The 23,761-nt window shown below is 47.7% G+C and overlaps 1 protein-coding gene across 2 annotated transcripts in view; it reads left to right on the top strand.

Annotated features, from left to right (window-relative positions):
• Positions 1 to 23,761, top strand: part of USF2 (upstream transcription factor 2, c-fos interacting) — a 292,290-nt gene that overhangs the window by 123,996 nt on the left and 144,533 nt on the right. For both annotated transcript variants that reach the window (XM_033914828.1, XM_033914829.1), the window contains exon 5: positions 19,474 to 19,627. In XM_033914828.1, coding sequence (XP_033770719.1) covers positions 19,474 to 19,627 — 154 coding nt within the window. The remainder of the gene's footprint in view (positions 1 to 19,473; positions 19,628 to 23,761) is intronic.

The raw sequence follows: 23,761 nt of genomic DNA, 5'->3' as shown, positions 1-23,761 counted from the left end.
GCAAGTTCCTCAGATTTCGGGTGGGACATCTACATCTGCAGTATCGAGTGCTTCCATTCGGCCTGTCCTCGTCTCCCAGAGTCTTCACGAAGTGTCTGGTGGTGGTGGCAGCTGCACTCCGGAACAGGGGTCTTCAGGTATTTCCATACCTTGACGACTGGCTCATCAAGGCCCCGTCAGCTCCAAAGGTCATTTCGGCGACCTTGACCACGATCTGCTTCCTGCAGAGCCTAGGCTTCGAGAGCAATTTTCCCAAATCTCATCTGCAGCCTACCCAGTCCCTTCCCTTCATCGGGGCGGTACTGGACACCATTCAGCTTCGAGCATTCCTTCCTCCTCAGCGCATGGATGCTCTTCTTCGTCTCTGCCAGTCTGTGTCTTCTCGCCAGTCCATCTCAGCGAGACACATGATGGTCCTCCTGGGCCACATGACCTCTACAGTTCATGTGACACCCTTTGCCAGGCTCCATCTCAGAATTCCTCAGTGGACCCTAGCTTCTCAATGGACTCAAGTGTCAGACCCGTTGACTCGACACATCATAGTCACTCCTGCTCTTCGGCAGTCTCTACTTTGGTGGATGACCTTTTCGAATCTATCCAGAGGTTTGCTGTTTCACACTCCTCCTCATCAGAAGGTTCTCACAACCGATTCCTTGACCTATGCCTGGGGGGCTCATCTGGATGGGCTTCGCACTCAGGGATTCTGGACCACTGCGGACCGCCTCCATCAGATCAATCTTCTGGAGATCAGAGCCATCTTCTATGCTCTTCAGGCTTTTCAACATCTGCTTCACGACATGGTGGTCCTCATCCGTAAAGACAACCAGGTCGCCATGTATTATGTGAACAAGCAGGGGGGCACGGGATCGGCCTCCCTCTGCCAGGAAGCTCTCAGAGTCTGGGATTGGGCAGTTCGCCACAATGCCTTCCTCAAAGCTGTCTACATTCAGGGGAAGGACAATGTCTTGGCAGACAACTTGAGTCGTCTCCTCCAGCCTCACGAATGGACTCTCCATTCCAACCCCCTTCATCAGTACTTTGCACAATGGGGGACGCCTCAAATAGACCTCTTTGCGGCTCCCCACAACTTCAAGCTGCCTCAGTTTTGCTCCAGGATCTACACTCCTCATCGCCTCGAGGCAGATGCCTTTCTGCTGGATTGGGGGAATCGATTTCTGTATGCGTTTCCTCCATTTCCTCTCATTCAAAAGACTCTGGTCAAGTTGAAATCAGACCAGGCCACCATGATTCTGATAGCTCCTCGGTGGCCCAGGCAACCTTGGTTCTCCCTTCTACTTCAACTCAGCAGCAGGGACCCGGTCCTTCTCCCAGTGTTTCCTTCTCTGCTTACTCAACATTAAGGATCACTGCTTCATCCCAACCTACAGTCTCTCCACCTGACAGCTTGGTTCCTCTCAACGTAACCCCTCACCAGTTTTCTCAAACGGTGAGGGATGTCTTAAAGGCTTCCAGGAAGCCTGCTACTCGACAATGCTACTCCCAAAAGTGGACTAGATTCTCTTCCTGGTGTATTTCCAATTCCAAAGAGCCTCAGCGTGCTTCCCTATCTTCTGTGTTGGACTATCTTCTACACTTGTCTCAGTCTGGTCTCAAGTCGACATCTATACGAGTCCACCTGAGTGCTATTGCGGCTTTCCATCAGCCTCTACATGGGAAACCTCTCTCTTCTCATCCTGTGGTTTCCAGATTTATGAAAGGACTTTTTCATGTCAATCCTCCTCTCAAACCGCCTCCAGTGGTTTGGGATCTCAATGTTGTCCTTTCTCAGCTTATGAAACCTTCTTTTGAGCTTCTGAGCAAGGCTCCACTAAGGTTTCTCACTTGGAAAGTGGTTTTTCTGGTGGCCCTCACTTCTGCTCGCAGGGTCAGTGAGCTTCAGGCCTTGGTGGCGGACCCACCTTTCACAGTATTCCATCATGACAAGGTGGTCCTCCGCACTCACCTGAAATTCCTGCCTAAAGTGGTCTCTGAATTTCACCTCAACCAATCCATTGTGCTTCCAGTATTCTTTCCAAAGCCTCATTCTCATCCTGGAGAATCAGCTCTTCACACTCTGGACTGTAAACGTGCTTTTGCTTTCTACTTGGATCGCACCAAACCACACAGAACTGCTCCTCAACTTTTCGTCTCCTTTGATCCAAACAAGTTGGGACGACCTGTATCGAAGCGCACCATCTCCAACTGGATGGCGGCTTGTATCTCTTTCTGCTATGCCCAGGCTGGATTACCCCTTCCCTGTAAGGTCACAGCCCATAAGGTCAGAGCAATGGCAGCCTTCCTCAGATCGACACCGATTGAGGAGATTTGTAAGGCTGCCACTTGGTCCTCGGTTCATACATTCACCTCTCATTATTGTCTGGATACTTTCTCCGGACGGGATGGACAGTTTGGCCAAACAGTGTTACAAAATTTATTCTCCTAAGTTGCCAACTCTCCCACCATCCCATTAAGGTTAGCTTGGAGGTCACCCACTAGTGAGAATACCTGCCTGCTTGTCCTGGGATAAAGCAATGTTACTTACCGTAACAGTTGTTATCCAGGGACAGCAGGCAGCTATTCTCACGTCCCACCCACCTCCCCTGGGTTGGCTTCTCTGCTAGCTACCTGAACTGAAGAGACACGCCCGGAGCATCGGGCGGGAAGGCACTGGCGCATGCGCGGTGCGGGCATCTCGAAACTTCTGAGTTTCTTCAAGCAAGACATGCTTGCAAGATGTCCATATTGGAGCTCTGTCGGATGATATCACCCACTAGTGAGAATAGCTGCCTGCTGTCCCTGGATAACAACTGTTACGGTAAGTAACATTGCTTTCTCAACATTCATTCCTACCAGAACACAGATAACCCCTATGCAAATACAGAACCCAAAACTAAAAGTACTAATATATAAAAAAGAAACCCCAAGATTAATGCAGTACAAACCCAGAGAAAAATAAACAAATGTATTTCTTCCTGAGCAGTGCAAAAGATAGCAGATTAAAATTTTCAAAATTGACACAATTCAAACACTAAATTGAAAATAAAATAATTCCCCCTACCTTTGTCATCTCCCTTCCTCATCACTGCAGCTGTGCAGAATATTACTAGAGGCAGGAGAGGTACTCATGCTCCCCCACCTCTGCGCGCATTGTACCGCTGAGCCAGACCAGTAGGGAGGTGGAGCTAGAGGAGGAAGTCAGGAAGAGAGGTGAAGCTGGAAGTAGAAATCAAGAGGGCAAGCCTATGGTTATAATCAGCACCGCGCCCCCCCTTGCTGCCTCAATTTTCCTCTTGTGGTCTGGTTTCCTTCTCTTCTCAGAAGTAGTTTACACCGCCGTGTGGTTGTCAACTCGTGCATGCCGGCAGCGCAACAGAATTGAATTTAACTGTGCCAGCCCCAGCGACTCATCCTGGCTGGGGCCAGCACAGTCAAATTCATTTTTGGTGTGCTGCCAGCACACGTGAGTTAACCACATGGCGGTGTAAATTACTGATCGGCACTGTTAAATTACTGCAGGGCTGGCACTGGGGTGCGTTGCTGGGGCTGGCAGTTAAATTCATATCTGGTGCGCTGCCAATCACACCAGCGGTGTAAATTACTTGCTGGCAATGGGGTGCGTCACTGGGGCTGGCCAAAACAGCCCTGTTTACTTCCCCCTGATGCCCTGAACCATGGGCCACATAAAACTGGCGGGCCGGATTCAGCCCGCGGGCCTTGTGTTTGACACATGTGCTCTAAATGATCAAATGTCAAAATATGCCCTAACGGACTGAAGTTTCCAAAGAGTAAAGAAGCCCTTTCTGACCAAAAAGTCCACCTGGTTCTTCATAGTCAAGCCCTGGTCCAGTATTATTCCCAAAACCTTAATGGTAGATTGAATAGGATAGCTGAATTTATGTATACACAATGATGTTTTAGTATCAAACGGGCGTGGTAAAGCTACAAAAACTTCGCTTTTTCTGAGTTAAGCTTCAGTATAAATTCAGTCATCCATTGCTCCATTAGACCTAATACTTCTGTTGCTTCAGAAAGAGAAATAGCAAATGGAATAATTATCGTAAAATCATCTGCATAACTAAACAGCTGGGACAATTGCGCACCTAACATTAAAGAGCGATGGGGACAATGGTGAACCTTGCGGAACGCCAGATGAATTATTCCAAATACCTGAAAGATCATTATTGAAACGAACTTGATAGGTGCAAGACATGAGAAAGCCCCCAAACCATTCTAACATCTTTCCTCTAATACCAATAGCATCCAAACATTGCAGCAATTTCCCATGGTCCACTAAATCAAATGAAGAAATCATATCAAATTGTCCAGAATAGACCAATCCTTCCATAATTTTTACAAAAAATGGAATGGATGCTACTGGTCTATAATTAGTGATTAATGCTAATGATTCTTTGGGGGTTTTTACGTTTTGAAATCAGGCCTTTTCTATGGAGAACCCACAACACTTTGATCTTACGGCTTGGCTATTGAGCGCAAGGCCTCGAGTCAACGTGGTTACTTGGGACTTGGTGATTGGTATTCTTTTGGTCTAAGAAACCTACTATTGCGGCTTATTTGAAGGCTTGGAAGGCCTTCCAGATGTGGTTCACCAGGGACCAGGTAGAGCCGTTGCCTTTTGCAGCCCGGTCTGAATAAGGGCCTAGAAGTAGCTTCCATCAAAAATTCAGGCGGCAGGACTTCTCTTATTTCAGGAAGCACACTGGTTCTCACTTGCTACCACTAGAGAATGACATGGGGAAAAAATTTGTCCCCGTCCCTACGAGCTCAGTCCCCATCCCCGCGAGCGGAGTCCCTGTCTCCATCCCTGTGAGCTCAGTCTCTGTCCCTGCCCCATCCCCATAAACAGTCTTATCCCATCCACACAAGCCTTGAATAATTATGATTTTATAATGAACTTATTTTATTAAAGTATAAAAGAAACAATATTTTGTACAATTCTTATTTTATAAACACAAATAATACAGAGCAAGGATAAAAAAAAACTCCTGTGTGCCCCCCTTTCACAAATATCCCTTCTACTATCCAAAATTTGTGCCCCTCCCATGTCCCAATACACTCCTTCCCTTCTCCTTTCTCCCTTTGTCCCACATTGATATCCCTTCTCTCCCTTACTTGTTCTCTTCAGGGCCACACTTGCTCTCTTCAGGGCCATTCAGCTGGGCATGCCCCCTCCACCGAAGCCAACCTGGAAGGCTTCCCTCCTATGTCAGAACTGATGTTGGAGAGAAGCTTTCCTTGTCAGCCAGGGATCCCAATTACCTCACAACAGTCCTTCCAGCTGGAATACTACTTCCTGCTTTCAGCTGTACTTGTTTGCGATAATTTCCAGGCCAACCATCCGCAGCGTGCAAGAGCTGCTGCACACGACACATCCCTGCAAGCTAGTACAGCTGAAAGCAGGAAGAAGCAGCCCAATTGGAAGGACTGTTAAGTGAGGTAAGTGGTATCCCCAGCTGACATGGAAGGCTTCCCTCTGACATCAGCTCTGACATCGGAGGGAAGCCTTTCAGGTCAGCTTTGGCGGAGGAATGCAGGAAGAAGGCCTGTTTATAAATGGGATCCCCGGCGTCAGCGAATGCATTAGGTGTGAGGTGGGGGTACTGTTCAACCAGCAATAGGAAGGGAGGGGGGCTGCTGGACTCGCGAGGGTGGGAAGAGAGGAAACTCATGGCAGATACTTTACTGTGGGGACAAGGCCATTGTCCCAGGACAAGCAGGCATCATATTCTCACATATGGGTGACATCAACCACGGAGCCCTGATGTGGACAGCTTCACAAGCAGACTTGCTTGAGGAACTTTTGGAAAGTTCGCGACTGCCGCATCACACATGCGCGCGTGCCTTCCCGCCCGATGTAGGGCGCATGTCTCCTCAGTTCTAAGTTTTCCGCAGAGCTGAGAAGCCTTCATTTCAAGGCTCTGCGTGAGAGCTAGCTCTAACTCGTGCCTTCTCTTCACCGCGGCTCGTGTAATTCTTTTATTTTCTGGAGTCGTTGTGTAGCGTCTAAAGAAAAAATGAAGAACTATTTTTCTTTTTTCATCGTGTCACAGCAGGGCCTACTCCATGGCCTCAGCCTGCGAGCTTCAATTTGGCTGCGTCCGTCTTTCTTTCCATGTCCCGACCGGTTAAGGGGTTTAAGTAGTGTAGCCGGGGTCAAAGCGAAATCTCTCTCACTGACCCTCATCCTTGGGGAAATCTGCAACATTGTCTCCGGAGGGACCGTTATCCTCAGTGTCTCCATCAGGTCAGCTATCCAAGCTAGTCCTTCAGGAGCCACAGCCCATTCCTCCAGCAACCTTAATGGGCCCGGTTGTTTTGAGATTTTCCAAGAAGCGTGTCTCAAAGTCAAGGCAACACTGTTCTTCGAGGTCATCTTCCTTGGACTATAGCCACACCAATTGTACCAGCTCCAGTGGTCTCGGTGCCGGTTTTGCTGAACATGTTGGAAACTATTCTGCATTAGGAGTTTGGTAACGTGCTTGCCAAATTAACTCCTGCCTTGTTACTGCTTCCTGCAGTTCAGCCTGAGTACTCAGCAGTAATACAAGGAGTCGAGTCCTTGAGAGTGCCTCGAGATCAATCTGACCACTCTATACAAGGAGTCGAGTCCTTGAGAGTGCCTCAAGGTCAATCTGACCACTCTATACAAGGAGTCGAGTCCTTGAGAGTGCCTCGAGGTCAATCTGACCACTCTATACAAGGAGTCGAGTCCTTGCGAGTGTCTTGATCTCGATCCTCAACTTCCAGCCCAAGCATTGTCTTCTTCAAGGCATAGGGCGAGTCACCTTGACATTCCTCCTCGAGATCACTGCCTCGTTCTTCGAGGCATAGTATCTCCATACCATCCGTCGAGGCATTTGTCTCAACCCAGGTCTTCTTCTCGAGGTGGACCTCGTTCTTCGAGGCATCAACACCACCCAAGGCAACGTCTTCCTTGTCAAGGAAATCTACTAGGGAGCCTCATCCAGAAGTGGACTTTAGTCTTCATCTTTGCCTGTGGATTCAGATCTTCAGTATCAAGTTCACCTTCACCTCAATAGGGTCCTCCTTTTGATCCGGGGTCACTTACTAAGTTCGTGTGCCAAATGAGTAAAGATCTCAACATTGTCTTGCAGTCTAACTCAACATACTCTAAGGAGTATTTGGAAGAGTTGGATATGCCTAATCCTCCTAGGGATTCTCTCAAATTATCCATGAATGGCAGATACTTTACTGTGGGGTCTTTCTCAGACCTTTAAGAGGAACCTAGATATACTATACTCCATTCCTGCTGTGCCAGCAAAGCTGGAATCTCGATATAAGATGGTCCATTGTAAGGGATTTGAGAAGTCTCAACTATCCCATCAATCTCTTCTCGTGGAGTCGTGTTTAAAAAGAACCAATCCTGCCAAAGTTTATGCCACCGTCCCTCCTGGCCAAGAGGGCAGGACCATGGACAAGTTTGGCCGTCGGCTGTATCAACATTCTATGCTGACAAATAGAATTTTAAACTGCAATTTTGCCTTTACATCATATCTCAAGCATGGGGTCAACGCTATGTCTACTTTCTTCAAGTATCTCCCAAAATCAGGCTGCATATGATGCTTTTGAAATGTCCTCTATAGTGACGGCGTTTGCAGTGGCCATGCACCGTCTAGCCTGGTTTCACACCATAGATATGGATCCAAACCTGCAAGATCGGCTGGCCAACATCCCATGTCAGGGGACTAAGCTGTTTGATGACTCTATTGAGGCAGCTACAGAGCGCTTGTCTGAGCATGAAAAATCGTTTGCCTCTAGTTAAGCCAAAGCCTTCCACTGCTAAGAGTTATAGGCCTCTTATCTTATCAGAGGCGTTATTCTCAAAAGTCAATACCTTCTTCAAGGCTGCCTCCTAAAAAGCAACAGAAACAACAACAATGGTAGCGTAAACCTCACACTCCTGCTGTGTCCAAAGCCATTTAGTTTTTTTGACCATCTAAAACAGAGCATAACCTCAATCGTTCTGCCACTCTTTCCTCTTCCCATCGGAGGTCGTCTTCATCATTTTTATCAATGATGAAAACAATTACATCCGACCTCTGGGTACTCAAAATAATCCAAGAAGGTTACTCTCTTCTCTTCCTTCAGACCACCCTGCTTCTTCAGGAAGCTCAACCTCTGCTTCATCTCTGTGCCATCAAGGGAGTTCCTTTGGATCGGCAGAACATGGGGTTTTACTCCCATTCCTTCCTTATTCCGAAGAAGATGGGAGATCTCCGGCTTATATTGGACCTCAGAGCTCTCAACAAATCTCTTGTGAAAGTAAAATTTCGGATGCTGTCTCTAACATCATTGTATCCCCTTCTGGATCACAACAATCGGTTATGCTCTCTGTATCTCAAAGAGGCTTACACTCATATTTCCATTCATCCAGCCTCTCGCAAGTTTCTCAGATTTCGGATGGGAAATCATCATTTTCAATACAGAGTGCTGCCTTTCGGCCTGGTATCATATCCCAGAGTTTTTACCAAGTGCCTAGTAGTGGTGGCAGCAGCTCTACGCAATCATGATCTCCAGGTTTTCCCGTACTTGGATGACTGGCTCATCAAAGATTCAACATCTCAGGGGGTTATTGTAGCGACCCAACAGACTATTTGGTTCCTCCAACATTTGAGGTTCGAAATAAACTTTCCAAAATCCCAGCTACAGCCCTCTCAAAATCTACAGTTCATTGGAGCTGTACTGGACACTGTACAACTTGGAGCATTCCTTTCTCAACAGCGTCAGGATGCTCTCATTCAACTTTGTCTCAAGCTGTCGTCCCTCACTTCACTCTCAGCGAGACACATGATGGTTCTCCTAGGTCACATGGCCTCTACAGTTCACGAGACTCCTTTTGCCAGACTTCACCTAGAATTCCTCAGTGGACCCCGGTATCTCAGTGGGCGCAGGCTTCCGATCCACTTTCTCAGCACTTTGCAGTGACTCCTTTGTTGTACAATTAAATCTTTATTGATTTTCAATTTAAATTCAAGCATAACACTTGTACAGAAAGCAATAGTCATAATAACATAAAATTAATTATACATCCAATAAAGAAAACATTATTTAACTATTTATGCTCAAGTCCTCCTTCTAGATCCAAGTTTTAGAGATAGCGAAAAAATAAAAGAAAACAAGAAAAAATAAAATTTATAGCAAGATGCTAAAAGCTATAGCACTGAAAATGAGATCTCATAATTATAATATAAGGTTCAAGATAGTTCTCCATCCAGACGAGACATTGCCACAATTGAGATGGTTCAAAGAATACATACTTGACAGAGCGGTAACACACTATACATTTACTAGGATGTCTCAAATAAAAGGTATTAAACTTATTATGAAAAGGAATTATGATCACAAAAAAGGGTGATAATAATAACACAGCTTTAATTAATCACCCATGCCAAATCTATAAATCTCTTTTTATAAAAAATGACCACACAGTATAATACATGCTTAATAGTGAATGCTCAGACCCACAACTATATCCCAGTGAAATATCACGGAGAAGCTGTGTAAAGAGACCATCATTGTTTGTTCACAGTCTCTCCCACCATTACTATATAACATTAAATCTTAACAGCATCCACAGCTCCTAAAATAGGAACAAAAACTACTTATCTTAGTAAGGTGGTACTGTGATTTTTACAGCTACTCCGGGTACATCCTTAATCACCACTGCTGCACAAAATGCATGTTCACCGACCCCCCAACCCAGGTTTCACCAGTTGGCTTCATCAGGAGGGGTACTACAAAATTACACCCTGTCACTCACTCTTCTCACCAAACCAAGCAAAGTTCACAAAATGCACTAAATCATACAGTATAATAAAGAAACTCAGTCAACTTCAAATTATACTTCTTACAAATCTAGCTACCGGCTTACCGGGAAAAGCAACTTCCTTCGTGCAGCACACAGAGCACTCTGGTATCGCGTTACACACCAGCAGGCCAAATAAAAGGTAGCTTCCAAAGATGTAACCCCAGATTTCAAAAGGAGAAATTCACGGAGACGCTTCTGTGTCTTTCCTTGTAAGATCAGGAAATATCTGTACTTTACAACCAAGAAAAACTTTTTGTCTATTTTTAAAGTAAAGTCTTAATAACCATGTTTTATCTAGCGGAAGCGCCACAGTTATAATCAGAATTGCTAAGTCCTTATCAGAAGTCTCTAATAATTCTGAAACATTTAAAGTTTGTTGAACCAAATTTTTTTGCTGCTCTACAGAACCTTTCATCGGTAAATAATAAACACGTAAGAATGGTGGTAGCATTTCCTCTGATACTTCTAAAATTTCCACTAAATATCTCTTCAGCATTTCTCTAGGATTTACCATCTCAAGTTTAGGAAAATTAATTAACTTTAAATTGTTACTACGAATTGTTCTCAAGTATTTCAACTTTCCTTCTCAAGTTGGTATTATCTTTAATCAGAGTCTCTTGAAGTTATTTAGATGTGAAGATTTCCTTTTCAATTTTCTGTATAGATGCATTTGAGTTAGAGCGACTCCTTTGTTAAGATAGTCTCTCCACTGGTGGATGCTCTCTTCCAATCTATCCAGAGGTTTACTGTTTCAAATGCCCTTCATCAGAAGGTCCTCACGACAGATTCTGTTGGGGGGATCATCTCGATGGTCTCCGTACTCAAGGGCATTGGTCCATTACAGATCGTCAGAGTTGCATAAATCTGTTGGAACTCAGAATGATTTTCAGTGCTTCCAAAGCTTTTCAATATCTTCTTCACAATCAAGTAGTCCTCATTCGTACAGACAATTAAGTAGCCATGTACTATGTCAACAAGCAGGCAGGAACAGGATCCCTCCCTCTTTGCAAGGAAGCTCAGAAAGTTTGGAATTGGGCAATTCTTCACAACATCCGCAGGCAGATAGAAAGACTAAAAATTGACAAATCCCCGGGTCCGGACGGGATACATCCAAGGGTTCTGAAAGAATTAAAGGAGGAGATAGCGGAACTACTGCAACAAATTTGCGACTTATCTCTGAAAACAGGCATGATCCCAGAGGATTGGAAGATAGCCAACGTTACGCCCATCTTTAAAAAGGGATCAAGAGGGGACCCGGGAAACTACAGGCCGGTGAGCCTGACTTCGATTCCGGGAAAAATAGTGGAAGCACTGATAAAAGAAAACATTGATGAACATTTTGAAAAAAATGAGCTTCTGTTAACCAGCCAACATGGTTTCTGCAAGGGAAGATCGTGCCTAACAAACTTATTGCATTTCTTCGTAGGGATTAACAGACGGATGGACAAAGGAGACCCATAGACATCATATATCTAGATTTCCAAAAAGCCTTTGACAAGGTGCCTCATGAACGTCTACTCCGGAAACTGAAGAACCATGGGGTGGAAGGAGACTTACATAGATGGATCAGAAACTGGTTGGAGGGTAGAAAACAAAGGGTAGGAGTGAAGGGTCACTACTCCGACTGGAGGAGGGTCACGAGTGGTGTCCCGCAGGGCTTGGTGCTCGGGCCAATGCTATTTAATATCTTTATAAATGATCTAGAAACAGGGACGAAGTGTGAGATAATAAAATTTGCGGACGACACCAAACTATTTAATGGAGCTCGGACTAAAGAGGACTGCAAAGAATTGCAGAGAGACTTGAATAAACTAGAAGAATGGGCGACGAGATGGCAGATGAAGTTCAACGTTGAGAAATGTAAGGTATTACATGTGGGAAGCAGAAACTCGAGATACGACTATTTAATGGGAGGGATGTTATTGAATAAGAGTACCCAGGAAAGGGACTTGGGGGTAAAGGTGGACATGACAATGAAGCCGATGACACAGTGTGCAGCGGCCGCTAAGAGAGCAAATAGAATGCTTGGTATAATCAAAAAGGGTATTACAGCCAGAACAAAATAAGTTATCCTGCCGTTGTATCGGGCAATGGTGCGCCCGCATTTGGAGTACTGCGTCCAATATTGGTCGCTGTACCTAAAGAAGGATATGGCGTTAGTCGAGAGGGTTCAGAGGAGAGCGACACGTCTGATAAAAGGTATGGAAAACCTGTCATACGCTGAAAGATTGGAGAAGCTGGGTCTCTTTTCCCTGGAGAAGAGACTTAGAGGGGATATGATAGAGACTTATAAGATCATGAAGGGCATAGAGAGAGTTGAGAGGGACAGATTCTTCAAACTTTCAAAAAATAAAAGAACAAGAGGGCACTCGGAAAAGTTGATAGGGGACAGATTCAAAACAAATACTAGGAAGTTCTTTTTTACCCAACGTGTGGTGGACACCTGGAATGCGCTTCCAGAGGATGTTATAGGGCAGAGTACAGTACTGGAGTTTAAGAAGGGATTGGACAATTTCCTACTGGAAAAAGGGATAGAGGGGTATAGATAGAGGATTACTGCACAGGTCCTGGACCTGTGGGGCCACCGCGTGAGCGGACTGCTGGGCACGATGGACCGCGTGTCTGACCCGGCAGAGGCATTTCTTATGTTCTTTCTGAAAGCGGTCTACATTCAAGGAGAGAAAAACTTTCTGTCGGACAAATTGAGTCATCTTCTATAACCTCATGAATTCAATTCATCGCCTCTACATCACATTTTTTCTCAGTGGAGAAACCCCTCAGATAGATCTCTTTGCGTCTCCCCACAACAAGCTGCCTCAGTTTTGCTCCAGAATCTACTCTCCTTACCGTCTAGAGGCAGATGCTTTTCATCTAGAATGACACAGTGACAGAATTCATCACCATTCCTGTTCCCCCCCCCCCCCCCCCCCCCGCCCCCCGGATAACTTGCGGAAACCATCCCCATGTCATTCTTTAAGGAGAGAGGGAAGAATTAGAGTATGAATAGGCACAGCCACTGACCCTCAAGCCTTGCACTGAAGATTGCTGGTGTATAAGGATTGAGGTAGAGCTAGACACTAAAGAATGACATGGGATGGTTTCCCGCTGTTATCCATGGGGACTGGAACAGTGATGAATTCTGTCACCGTAGCATTCTCTGGTGGGGAAGTGTCCTAACAGGCGTGAATATAACTATATTGAAAGTATGCTCCTTCTTTGTGCTTATTGCATATGGTAGGTTGGTTCCACATGTTGCTATGTTTCCTTGTTGCCTGTTCATTCATCTTGCAGAGCAGAATAGAATGCTGTTGTGTATCGAGGAATTTCTCCTTGTCCCCTTTTCTTTCCTTGTTTTGTTCCAGTGCTGTTCATTGGCTCTTGGACTAAACTAGAGAGGGCTCTGGGCTCCTAGACTAAGTGGGAGGAGCCATGCAAAGAAAAGCCTGTGGAATTTTGCATGATTCAGTTTGTGAGTGGGGATATTTCGCCTTGGGTCCGAAATCTATAAGGGACTAACAGAAAGAAGATTATTGTTCAATCCCTCTGGAGGCTGAACAGTAGGGTCTTGTATCCTTTCCAGCCTTGGCTGCAGGGCTCACAATCACATTTTGTCTCCTCCCTCAGCGGTTACCTCCCTGGATACTTCCCCTGGACTCTCAGTTTGTTCTTGCAGCCTTGCTGCTGAGTTATTGTCTCTTCTGCTCATGACTTATTTTTTTTCAATTCAAGTGTTCTTTGGTGCGGGTATTGCTGCAGATTCATTCTGTGGGAGTGATCCTTCGGGAGATCGCAGACTTTTTCTTAAATATTGTCTGCTTCTGGAGGGTGCTCTGTTAGCTGAAACTGCAGTAAGCCCTCTAGACAGCCTGTAGATCGGATCGGGTCTCCAAGATCGAGAGCCATCCCACCCTGGGTTTGTTCGCTAAGGGGTAGAGCGCAGGCTGCTCGGTTCCATGGAGGTACACTGGGATCGGAACTGGACCGTGTATCTTCCCTAATTTCCCTGAGGGGTCCTGGTGGTCGTTATCTGAGGTGACAGGAAGATGACAGTCGGAAGACCTGAAATCCAGTTTTCACAGCTCCTGAGGTACTGATCTCCTTTGCTTGCACTGTGTATTGTTGGCTTGCCTTTGATTTGTACTGCAGCATATCTCTTTTTTGTCTGTGTGCCCACGAGTTGGCGATTTTGGGGGAGTGCTAAAATCAGGATTTTGGGTGGTTTCCCTGCATGCCCTGATCCCCCCACCTGTAAAATTGCCGATTTTCCCGGGCCATTATAGGGCAAAATTAGCACCTGCGACGGCCAACTTGGAAACATCATTAAAGTTTTTAAAAGTGTATTTTTTTACCTTAGAAGCTTCATTTTTGCTCCAAACTTCACATATGGCCTCCTCAGGACAGGATGACATGGATTCATGCCATGATTGCGATGGATGACTGCCATATTCACAGCCGTGTATCACGTGCACCATAGCTCAAGAGGGATGTGATCCGTACGTGGATTCCACACCACCCTCCTCTGGAGAGGCCCTACCTTCCTCCATTTCTACCGGAGATGCGATTGCTGCGTCCGGGGCGCCTAAATTGGGTATGGAGGGCGCTTCTGCAAAACGTAAGCGCAGTTCCGGGGAAAAGTCTCATGAATCTACTAAACATTCCAAATCTGAGTCCTGCATAGCGGCTCTTGCCGCCAGTGATTATTTTCCCCCAGAATTTGTGGATATGATGTATCAGGCTTTTATGCAAAAAAAAGGGCTATGCCAGTGCAGCAGTCTGTTCCACCTTTGGATTCCAGCATGTCGATTTGCTCCTTTGCTGGAGCACCAGAAAGCAGGCGGCTTGTCCCCGCCATTTCTTCTGCTTCATTTTCTATGCCTTTGCTGTTGCAGGTTTCTGCGGCGGAGTCCGCAGACATGACTGACTTAGTGGGTTTTGAAACTTTGGGGATGACCAGGCGGTGCGCTGGCTCTTCCAGTCTAGCCACCTTTCTGACCTTATTTCTGAGTCACTGCGGACACTGAACCTTGATTCAGACCGAGCGGTTCAGGCAGAATATTCAGTCATGAGTTCTAAGCCTCCGCTATCCACCTAATTTCCGGTCAATGCAGATTTGGCGGAAATGCTCTTAGAAGTCTGAGAGTCCCCGGGGGTCTCCTGAAATGCGCCAGGGTGATGACGATGTTATATTCCATGACATCGGAGTCCACAAGCGCTTGGTCCCGCCGAAGGTGGTTTCAGCAGTGGCTCAGGTCACTAAGTGTACCTCTTTACCCTCTGTTGGAGGAGTTGTCCTGAAGGATGTTCTGGACAAAGGAGTGGATTTTGTTCTCAAGTATCTTTTTTTGATTCCACTGTGGTGGGAGTACGAGCTACGGCAGCCACTTCTTTTGTGGCCTGGGCATGTCATGTCAAGCTCCGCCAGGATTCCAAGGCAGTTGTCCTTCATGACCTCGACTTCCTGGTTTCCGGTGTGAATTATTTGGCAGACACACTGACATCTTGAAAGTTTTTGCTAAGCTGGGAGCTTATTCAGTTTCCGCTTGGCAAATGCTGTGGATTTGTCTGTGTGTGGGTGATTCTTTATCTAAGGTACTGAGCAGGTTACCTTTTCAAGGTTTTCTCTTTTTTGGCCAGGATTTGAGTGACCTTATGGCCAGTGTTTAGGACCGTAAGCCTAAGGGGCACAGGACAGCCAAATTTTTGTCCCTACTGGCGTCCTTCTCAGTTCACCGGGCCCCTGGCGACTGGACAGCCTTTCGGAGCTCCCTCAAGACCTCATTTTGGAAGTCTGGTGCACCAACAATCTTCCAACATCCAGACAGCCAGCAAGGTGTGAGGCACGGTGTACAGATTGCTGGATCTGGCAGCCATAGAGCCTGTCGTCTTGAGTTCCAGGAGATACTCGATATACTTCATTGTGCCAAAGAAAGACTCTGAAGATTGCAGACCTATTCTGGACCTGAAGGTGGTGATCATCTTCCTGCAAGTTCCACGTTTCAGGATGTAAATGGTGTGTTCAGTGGTGGCAGTAGTGGCGCCCGGGGAGATTTGGCTTCCTTGGATCTCACGAAAGCGTTTCTCCATATCCCTATCTTTCCGGATCACAGGAGATTCCTGAGATTTCTCGTGCTCGGGAAGCACTTCCAGTTCGTGGCTCTCCTCTTCGGGCTGGCATCTTCGACCAGATTCTTCACCGAATCCATGGTGGTGGTAGCTGGCCTTTTGCGCTTGCAGGATGTGCTGGTACATCCGTACCTCTACGACTGGATGATCAACTCTCTTGCTGAAGGAAGGCCGCAAGGCGGTTCTCCTGGTGGTGCATTTGCTGGGGAGTCTCGGCTGGGTAATCAATATCAAGAAGAGCCATCTTGAGCTGATGCAAGACTTGGAGTACCTGGGAGTCTGGTTCCACAAGAGTAGGAACCAGGTGTTCTGCCGGAATCCAAGAAGCTAAAGCTTCGGAATACCATTCGGACCATATTAGCGATTCCAGCCCTAATGACCTTGTAGTATCTGCAGGTTTTGGGCCTCATGGTGGCGACCATGGATGTGATTCTGTGGGCAAGAGCTTGCCGCCGTCCTCTTCAGTTATCCCTTCTGAATCGGTGGAATCCTCAACGGTATACACTGGGGTGAAATTGCCTTGGTTGGCGGCTGCACGCACCAGCATGCTGTGGTGGTTGACTCCTGAACAGAGGACTTCCTCTGCGAGTCTTGGTCTGGCTGACCCTGACAACAGACACAAGTCTCTCCGGTTGGGGAGCAGTTTGCAGATCTGTGCCGGTCCAGGGCCGGTGAACTCTGGCTCTGCTGAAATTTCGATGGTGTCTCCATCGGAAGGTTCTCCAACATTGCAATGGCTGTTGCCTATGTCGACCGTCAGGAAGCTTAGAGGCTCAAATGCTCTTTTCTTGGGCGGAAAGGCATCTGGTGGCCTTGACTGTGGCTCGTGTGGCCGAAGTCGACACCGTTCAAGCAGACTTCCTAAGTCGTCAGATTCTGCACCTGGGGGAATGGTCCTTGTCCAGCCTAGCGTTCCAGTACATAGTTCACCGATGGGGCCGTCCCACCTTCGATCTGATGGCGTCCTCGGGGAACCAGAGGGCGGACAAATTCTTCAGCCGCTGACGGGAGGTTGGCAGTAAAGGGCTTGATTCTCAGGTTCAACAGTGGCCCGAGGAGGAACTTGTGTATGTCTTTCCCCCGGTACCTATGATAGGGTGCGTTCTGCACTGGGTGGCTTCTCATGAGAGTCTGGTACTCCTAGTGGCCTCGGATTGGCCCAGAAGACCTTGGTACGCAGACCTCGTGCAGCTGAGTTCAGAGAAGGGTCTACATCTTCCTTACCATCGGAGGTTGTTCAGTCAGGGCCCTATAGCGCTTCAAGATCCGGACCGCTTTGGTCTTCCGGCCTGGTGCTTCCACATACGGCCTTGACAGCTAGGGGCTACTCTTCTGAGGTCATCACTATGCTCCTTCATAGCACGAAGAAATCAGCAGTGTCAGCCTCTGTGAAAGCCTGGAGGTGTCTTCAAGCTTGGTGTGTGGGGGTTCAAGTGGTGGTACATGTTTTGTACTTCCTACTGGCTAGCCTCAGGAAGAGTCTGGCTGTTTCTTCTCTCCGGGTCCGGATTGCAGAACTTTCATGTTTGGGCCCTCTTCTCTCAAGGGTTATCTGGCGTTTCACCCGGATGCCTCCCTTATGACTGCCTTGTCCTACGTAGAATCTAAATCTGGTTTCCGTTCTCGGGATAATACGCCCTATGAACCCCTGGATGGTATTTCTCGGTAGGATCTTGCTGTCAAGACAGTTTTCCTCATTGCGGTTTCCTCTGCACGGTGAGTGTCAGAGCTTCAGGCTTTGTCGTACAGAGATCCTCTTCTCTGCTTTGCGGAGCCTGTGGTTATTTTGTGGACAGTGCCTTACTTTCTCCCGAAAGTGGTTTCCTCGGTCCATGTCAACCAGGAAGTGCGGCTGACCATCTTTGTTCCATCTGGCTCCATGTCTGAGAACCGTCTTTTACGGTCTCTGGATGTGCGGCGTCTCCTTTTGAGATTCCTGGAGGCTGCGGTTGACTTCTGTCTGTCGGACTATCTCTTTGTTTTGGCACTGGGGTCATCCTGCGTTCACAGCTACCATCTCTAGATGGATCCAGGCGACCGTTTCTGCTGCTTATGTGTTAGTGGGGGAGAAAGGCTTCCCTTGGGGTGAAGGCTCACTCTGCCAGAGGACTGGCTTCCTCGTGGACTGAATCTCTTGCGGTCTCGCCTGATGGGATTTGCAGGGCAGCCACTAGGGCCTCTCTTCCTACTTTTCCCAATTTGATGTGGCGACTAAGCATGATAGAGCTTTTGGGGCTTCTCTTCTGATGGTGGGCTCACCCCCCCCCCCCCCCGACTGTTGGGACTGCTTTGATATGTCCCTACTGTTCAGCCTCCAGAGGGATTGTACAAGAATGAAAGATTAGGTTTCTTACCTCTGCTAATCTTCATTATTGTAAATCTCCTCTAGAGGCTGAACACCTGCCCGTTTATTCTGTCCGATTCGCAGGTCACCTGTTCAGTAACTGGTAAGCTGGATTTTTGTCTTTGACCACTAAGAATCACAGGAGTGTCCATTGATGTATGGTTAAAGGGTTAGAAGAGTTCCTGGGTGGTGCCCCTTCTGATCCTCAGGCTGTGTCTCCTGTAGTGCACAGTTATGCTGTTTTGCAGTTTATAAATGTTCCGATTTATTGTTCGACAAATTTTGGCCTTATTGGCATTCGTTGGTTATGTGTTTGTTTTTCATGAACAGAACTGACTTGTAGCGGGGAGTCCCCACATCCCTTTCTCTCTTTTCTTGTGTTTCCTATTTGTGCTAGATCTACCTGGCTTTGCTGCTAACTGAGAGTCCAGGGGAAGTATCCAGGGAGGTAACCTCAGAGTGAGGAGACAAAATTTGATTGTGAGCCCTGCAGCCAAGGCTGGAAAGGATACAAGATCCTACTGTTCAGCCTCCAGAAGAGATTTACAAGAAAAAAGATTAGCAGAGGTAAGAAACCTAATCTTTCATTACCTAAGATAAGAACATAATCTTCCACTTCCCCCTCGCCATTCGCGGTTTTGGCAATCGCGATTTCACATATTCGCGATTTTTGGGGGAGGGGAAAAAAGAAAAAAAAAAACCCCCATAGTTTAGCCTTCCCCCCTGGCGTCCCAGCCTTACCTGGTGGTTTAGTGGGCTTTCAGGGCAGGAGCGATCTTCCTACGCTCCTGCCCCGTGTAGATCGCCAATAGGAAATGGCTGTGGGGAGTTCCCATCATAGTTTCGAGAGACTACGGGAACTAATGGCAGCAATTTCCTATTGGTGATCTGCATGGGGCAGGAGCGTAGGAAGATCGCTCCTGCCCCGAAAGCCCACTAGACCACCAGTAAGGCCGGGATGCCGGGAGGGAGGGGGTGGGTCAGAGCCAGACTAGAAGATATTCGCAGTATTTCAGCATTCGCGGTCCGGCTCTGCCCCTATCCCTGCGAATCCGGAGGGAGAAGTGTAAATGATAATGCATGTCTCTGTGAATGTGTGTCTTGAAGGCCTTTATATGCATAAAGAAAAGGGCATCATGTTTAACTTGCCTCTTTTCAGGCGGTGATCCAGAATCCTTTCAGCAACGGTGGTAGCCCGTCGGCTGATGCTGTTAGTGGAGAAGCACGGTTTGCATATTTTCCTGCTTCCACTGTTGGAGATGCGACGGCAGTGTCAGTACAGACAACGGATCCATCTCTGGCGCAAGCAGGAGGTATGGCTTTTACATGTGAAAGAAAAAGAAGGCATTTTTACTTGCATCTAGTGAATTTATCTCTGACAGCTTCAAAGTGTCTGTCTAGATCTCTAAATGTGCATGCAGGTAACAGTTACCAAGCACCAGAGAAGCAAGGATATTTCATTCCTTTTCTGAATAGTATCTTTCCATGTACCTCTCTCTCCCTCATCAAAGAGCCATCATTACTAGAGAACATAAGATATGTTTATCAAGCCCATCATCCTGCCTCTGGGGCAAATGTGTACAGAAAGCTGTGCTCTGTTGGCTGAGGGCATGGCTTTTTTACATAACTGAACCATAAGTATCAAGCACATTAACCATGTTCTGAAGAATAACAGTAGGTAAAGTCACTTCCCCTATTGCATCCCTCCCCAACCCTTCCTTCCCTCCATATACCCCAAAAGAACTCTCAAGTAACATACAAAAGGGAAAGTATGATGAATCTGTAAAGGCTCAGGGCAGAGCTCTGTAGAGCAAACCAACATCAAGACCATCAATTATGTAGTCCCTGTGTCACCTATTTCTAGGCCTGAAAAAGGCTTCCATGTCTTAAGAAAAGAACCTATCCAGTTAGGTAAATTGCAATATATATATATTTGATGACTTATCACATGAGCTCTAGAGAACGTTGAGGATTATTTTTACACAGCAGCCAGTACATTGGATCTGCTGTAAGTACATTGGCCAGCAGGTGGTACTCTATCACTCATTCAAAGCAGGCTGACATTGAGCAAGTAGTAGTCTGTTTAGGTATCCTGGTCCCCAGAATATCTGATATTAAAACAATGATACTAAAATATTTGTGCTTTTGAGGGCAGTGCCACCAGATATTCAAAAAGATCTCCTACTCCTACATTGCCACCAACATTCCCCACTTCAGAGCCATATATACGATGCAAATGCTCTGGCATATAATATTACATATATATATATAAAACTTTGTAACCATTCTATAACCATAGAGCTAGCAATAAAAAATTTAAAAAAAACATTCTACCCCATGTTTTTTCTGGTCATAGCTCTTCCTTATGGCGCTGTTCCCATTCTGCAACATATTTGATCAGGAGTTCAAATTGAGGGCCAGATCTCTAATATCACCAGTAAAATCTGTCGGGTTGCTGTAGTGTTGGCAAATTATCCGATTTCAAAATAGCGATCAATGGTGAAAAAATTTCACATGCAAATGAGTTTCATGGAGATCCACCATAATTCCATCCGATCAGTCACTGGAAAAGTGACTGACACATGCCAAAGCTGACAGGGGAAGCCCTAAAGCAGCCTCTTGCTGCTCAGCTATTTGGGGCAGGAAGACTTTCGTTTTTTTGTGTTTTTTAGTGGCCCCAAGATGTGCGTTTGTTACATATGCATAATATCTGTCCCTATTTTTTTTTTTTTTTTTAGTGATGCCAGCCCCCCTCCCCCGATGATGGCCCCCTGAGAAAAAAAATCAACAGTCCACCTGGACCCCCCCCCCACCACTAACCTCTTCCCTCCATGATTATCAGTAGGAGGAATGCCCACTCCCACCTTCCTCGGCAGACACTCATGTCGACGATCGTCTTGGCGCTCACCTTAACACCCTTCATGTTGATCTTGACACTCTGCTCAATGTTGATCTCAGTTTACAATGCCTAACTTCGAGGGCTATGACTCTGACTGGTCTGTGCACACTTCAACTTACTATCCAGTGCTATCAGCAGATGAGTCTTATGGTTTATCCCAGGATAAGCAGGCAGCATATTATCCCAGGACAAGCAGGCAGCATATTCTCTACATGTGGGTGACGTCATCCACGGAGCCCCGTCGGGGACAGCTTTTCAAGCAAACTTGATTGAAGATCTTAAAGTTTGCTAGTGCTGCCCACGCATGCGTGCCTTCCTGCTCCACTAGAGGGCACATCCCCTCCTCGTGGTCTTCAGTTCTTAGTTTTCCGCGGAGCCAGAAAGCCCTGTCTCTCTTCTCTGCGTTCTCTAAGTGCCTTTCTAGCACCGCGGCTTCTTTATTTTGAATACAGGAGTCGCTGTGCGGTTTGTTTATTGTTTTATTGATCGATCGTGTGTTTTTCTTTTTTTCGATTCGGCAACCAGGGGCTCCCGGTTCGCCGTGGCCACAGCCACCTATCTAACTTATGTCCCGACCTCTTACCGGGTTTAAGAAGTGCTCCCAGTGCGGTCAGGTTATTTCTATCACAGACCCGCACCGCTGGTGTATTTTGTGTCTGGGTGCTGATCACCCGATGGACTCCTGCCCCCATTGTGCCCTCCAGCCTCGGGCTCTTCACCGTCGTAGGGCCAGGATTGCGGAGCTCTTCGCCATGGAGGCTGCTCCTGCTCCGACCCCAGTCTCGGCCTCGGTCTCGATGTTGGCCTCGAAGACCTTGGCCCCGGGCAAGTCTCCCTCGACCTCGAAGGCCTCGACGGTCTCGGCCTCAAAGACCTCGGCTCCGGTTAAGTCACCTCTTCCTCCTTCAGGTTCAGTTCAGCTACAGAAGAAGCCTTCCTCAGAGTCTCTGGCCATCCAGGCGGTGAGTGTAGTCCCACAGGCCTTGATGAGACCACCCTCGAAATCCTCCAAGCGTGCTTCCATCATACGGGAATACTCATTATCCCAGGACAAGCAGGCAGGTATTCTCACTAGTGGGTGATGTCATCAGACAGAGCCCCGGTACGGACGTCTCACAAGCACGTGTTGCTTGTAGAAACTTAAAGTTTCTAGATGCCCGCACCGCGCATGCGCCGGTGCCTTCCTACCCGGAGATCCGGGCGTGTCTCCTCAGTTCTTTCTTTTCCGCGGAGCTGAGAAGTTCAACTTCTTCATGCGCTAGCTGAATTCAGTTAAATTTGCCTTCCTTGTCCGCGTTTTCGTTTTCGTTTCTTTTAATTACTTTAACAGTTCTTTTCTTTTTCAAAAAAAAAAAAAAAAAAAGGAGAAGATTATTTCCTCCGGCGGGTCGAACGGGCCGGCCACGTGGCTCAGGCCCACGGGCTTCGACCTCGCGGCAGAGATTTTCCGGCCTATTCCCGGCCAATCACCGGTTTTAAAAAGTGCAGCAAGTGCCAACGCGCGATTTCACTCACGGACCCTCACTGGCGCTGTTTGCAGTGTTTGGGCCCTGACCACATCCCGAAATCGTGCGGGCCTTGCTCTACCCTTACGGCACGCTCATTCAAGCGGCGTTGCCTATTGTGGGAATCGATGTTCAAGATGGACGCAGCTAAGGATCCCTCAGCCTCCACTTCATCTGATACTTCCCCGGTGCGGGCGAAACCGGCATCGACTCCTCCTGCATCGAGTGCGGCGAAACCGGCATCGCTCGCCCCGACACCATCCACGAGCTCGACGTCGGTGCCTGCCCCGGTCTCCTCGGTTCAGGTACCTCTTCCTTCCACAGTGCCACCAATGGTCATCAAAGTGCCGAAAGCTACTAAGCAGAAGCACTCGACCTCGAAGGAGCGCGATGTCCGTGCAGGAGGACCCCCTTTCGGTGCGGATCCCTCCCTATCGGCTTCGCTACGGTCCGTGCTGGAAGCTCAATTCGTTGAGCTCATGCAGACCATCGGACCCGGGCTCATCGCTGCCATACAGGGTGACCTCCCGGTACCGGTCCAAAGGGGCGGTCCGCCCCCTCCCCCTCCCCCACACCGTTCGACCTCGACAACCGACGAGGACGAACGAGGGAGGGCGGCGATACCCACGCGGCAAGCCTCGCTTACCGACATGCCGCCATTAGAACCCATTACGCCTCCGCGCCAACATGGGACCAGACCTTCGATCGATACTCGAAGCCCTGGGCATAGTCAGGAAGAGTTCCTCCGTACTCCTTACCAGACTTGGGTAGCATCGCAGGAACCCGCATCGCAAACCCAGTGGCGATCCACTGCTTCCAGCCCTATCCACTTGGGGACCTCGGGAGACCATGCGATGCACAGACGATCCCGATCCCCGTCCCGCCACCGAGACGGACACCGATCGAGACACTCATCCTGGCACTCCTCACGCTATTCGGAGGTGTCACCGCAGAAAAAACTGCAACGTAGGGGATACTCCTCATCAGAGGCGTCCCCTCCGAGGGGCCCAGAGTACGAGGAGACACCGGTGCCCGATTCTCCT

The sequence above is a fragment of the Geotrypetes seraphini genome, chromosome 11 (assembly GCF_902459505.1).
Source record: "Geotrypetes seraphini chromosome 11, aGeoSer1.1, whole genome shotgun sequence".
Taxonomy (NCBI): domain Eukaryota; kingdom Metazoa; phylum Chordata; class Amphibia; order Gymnophiona; family Dermophiidae; genus Geotrypetes; species Geotrypetes seraphini.
This window is presented reverse-complemented; position numbering and strand designations above follow the sequence as displayed.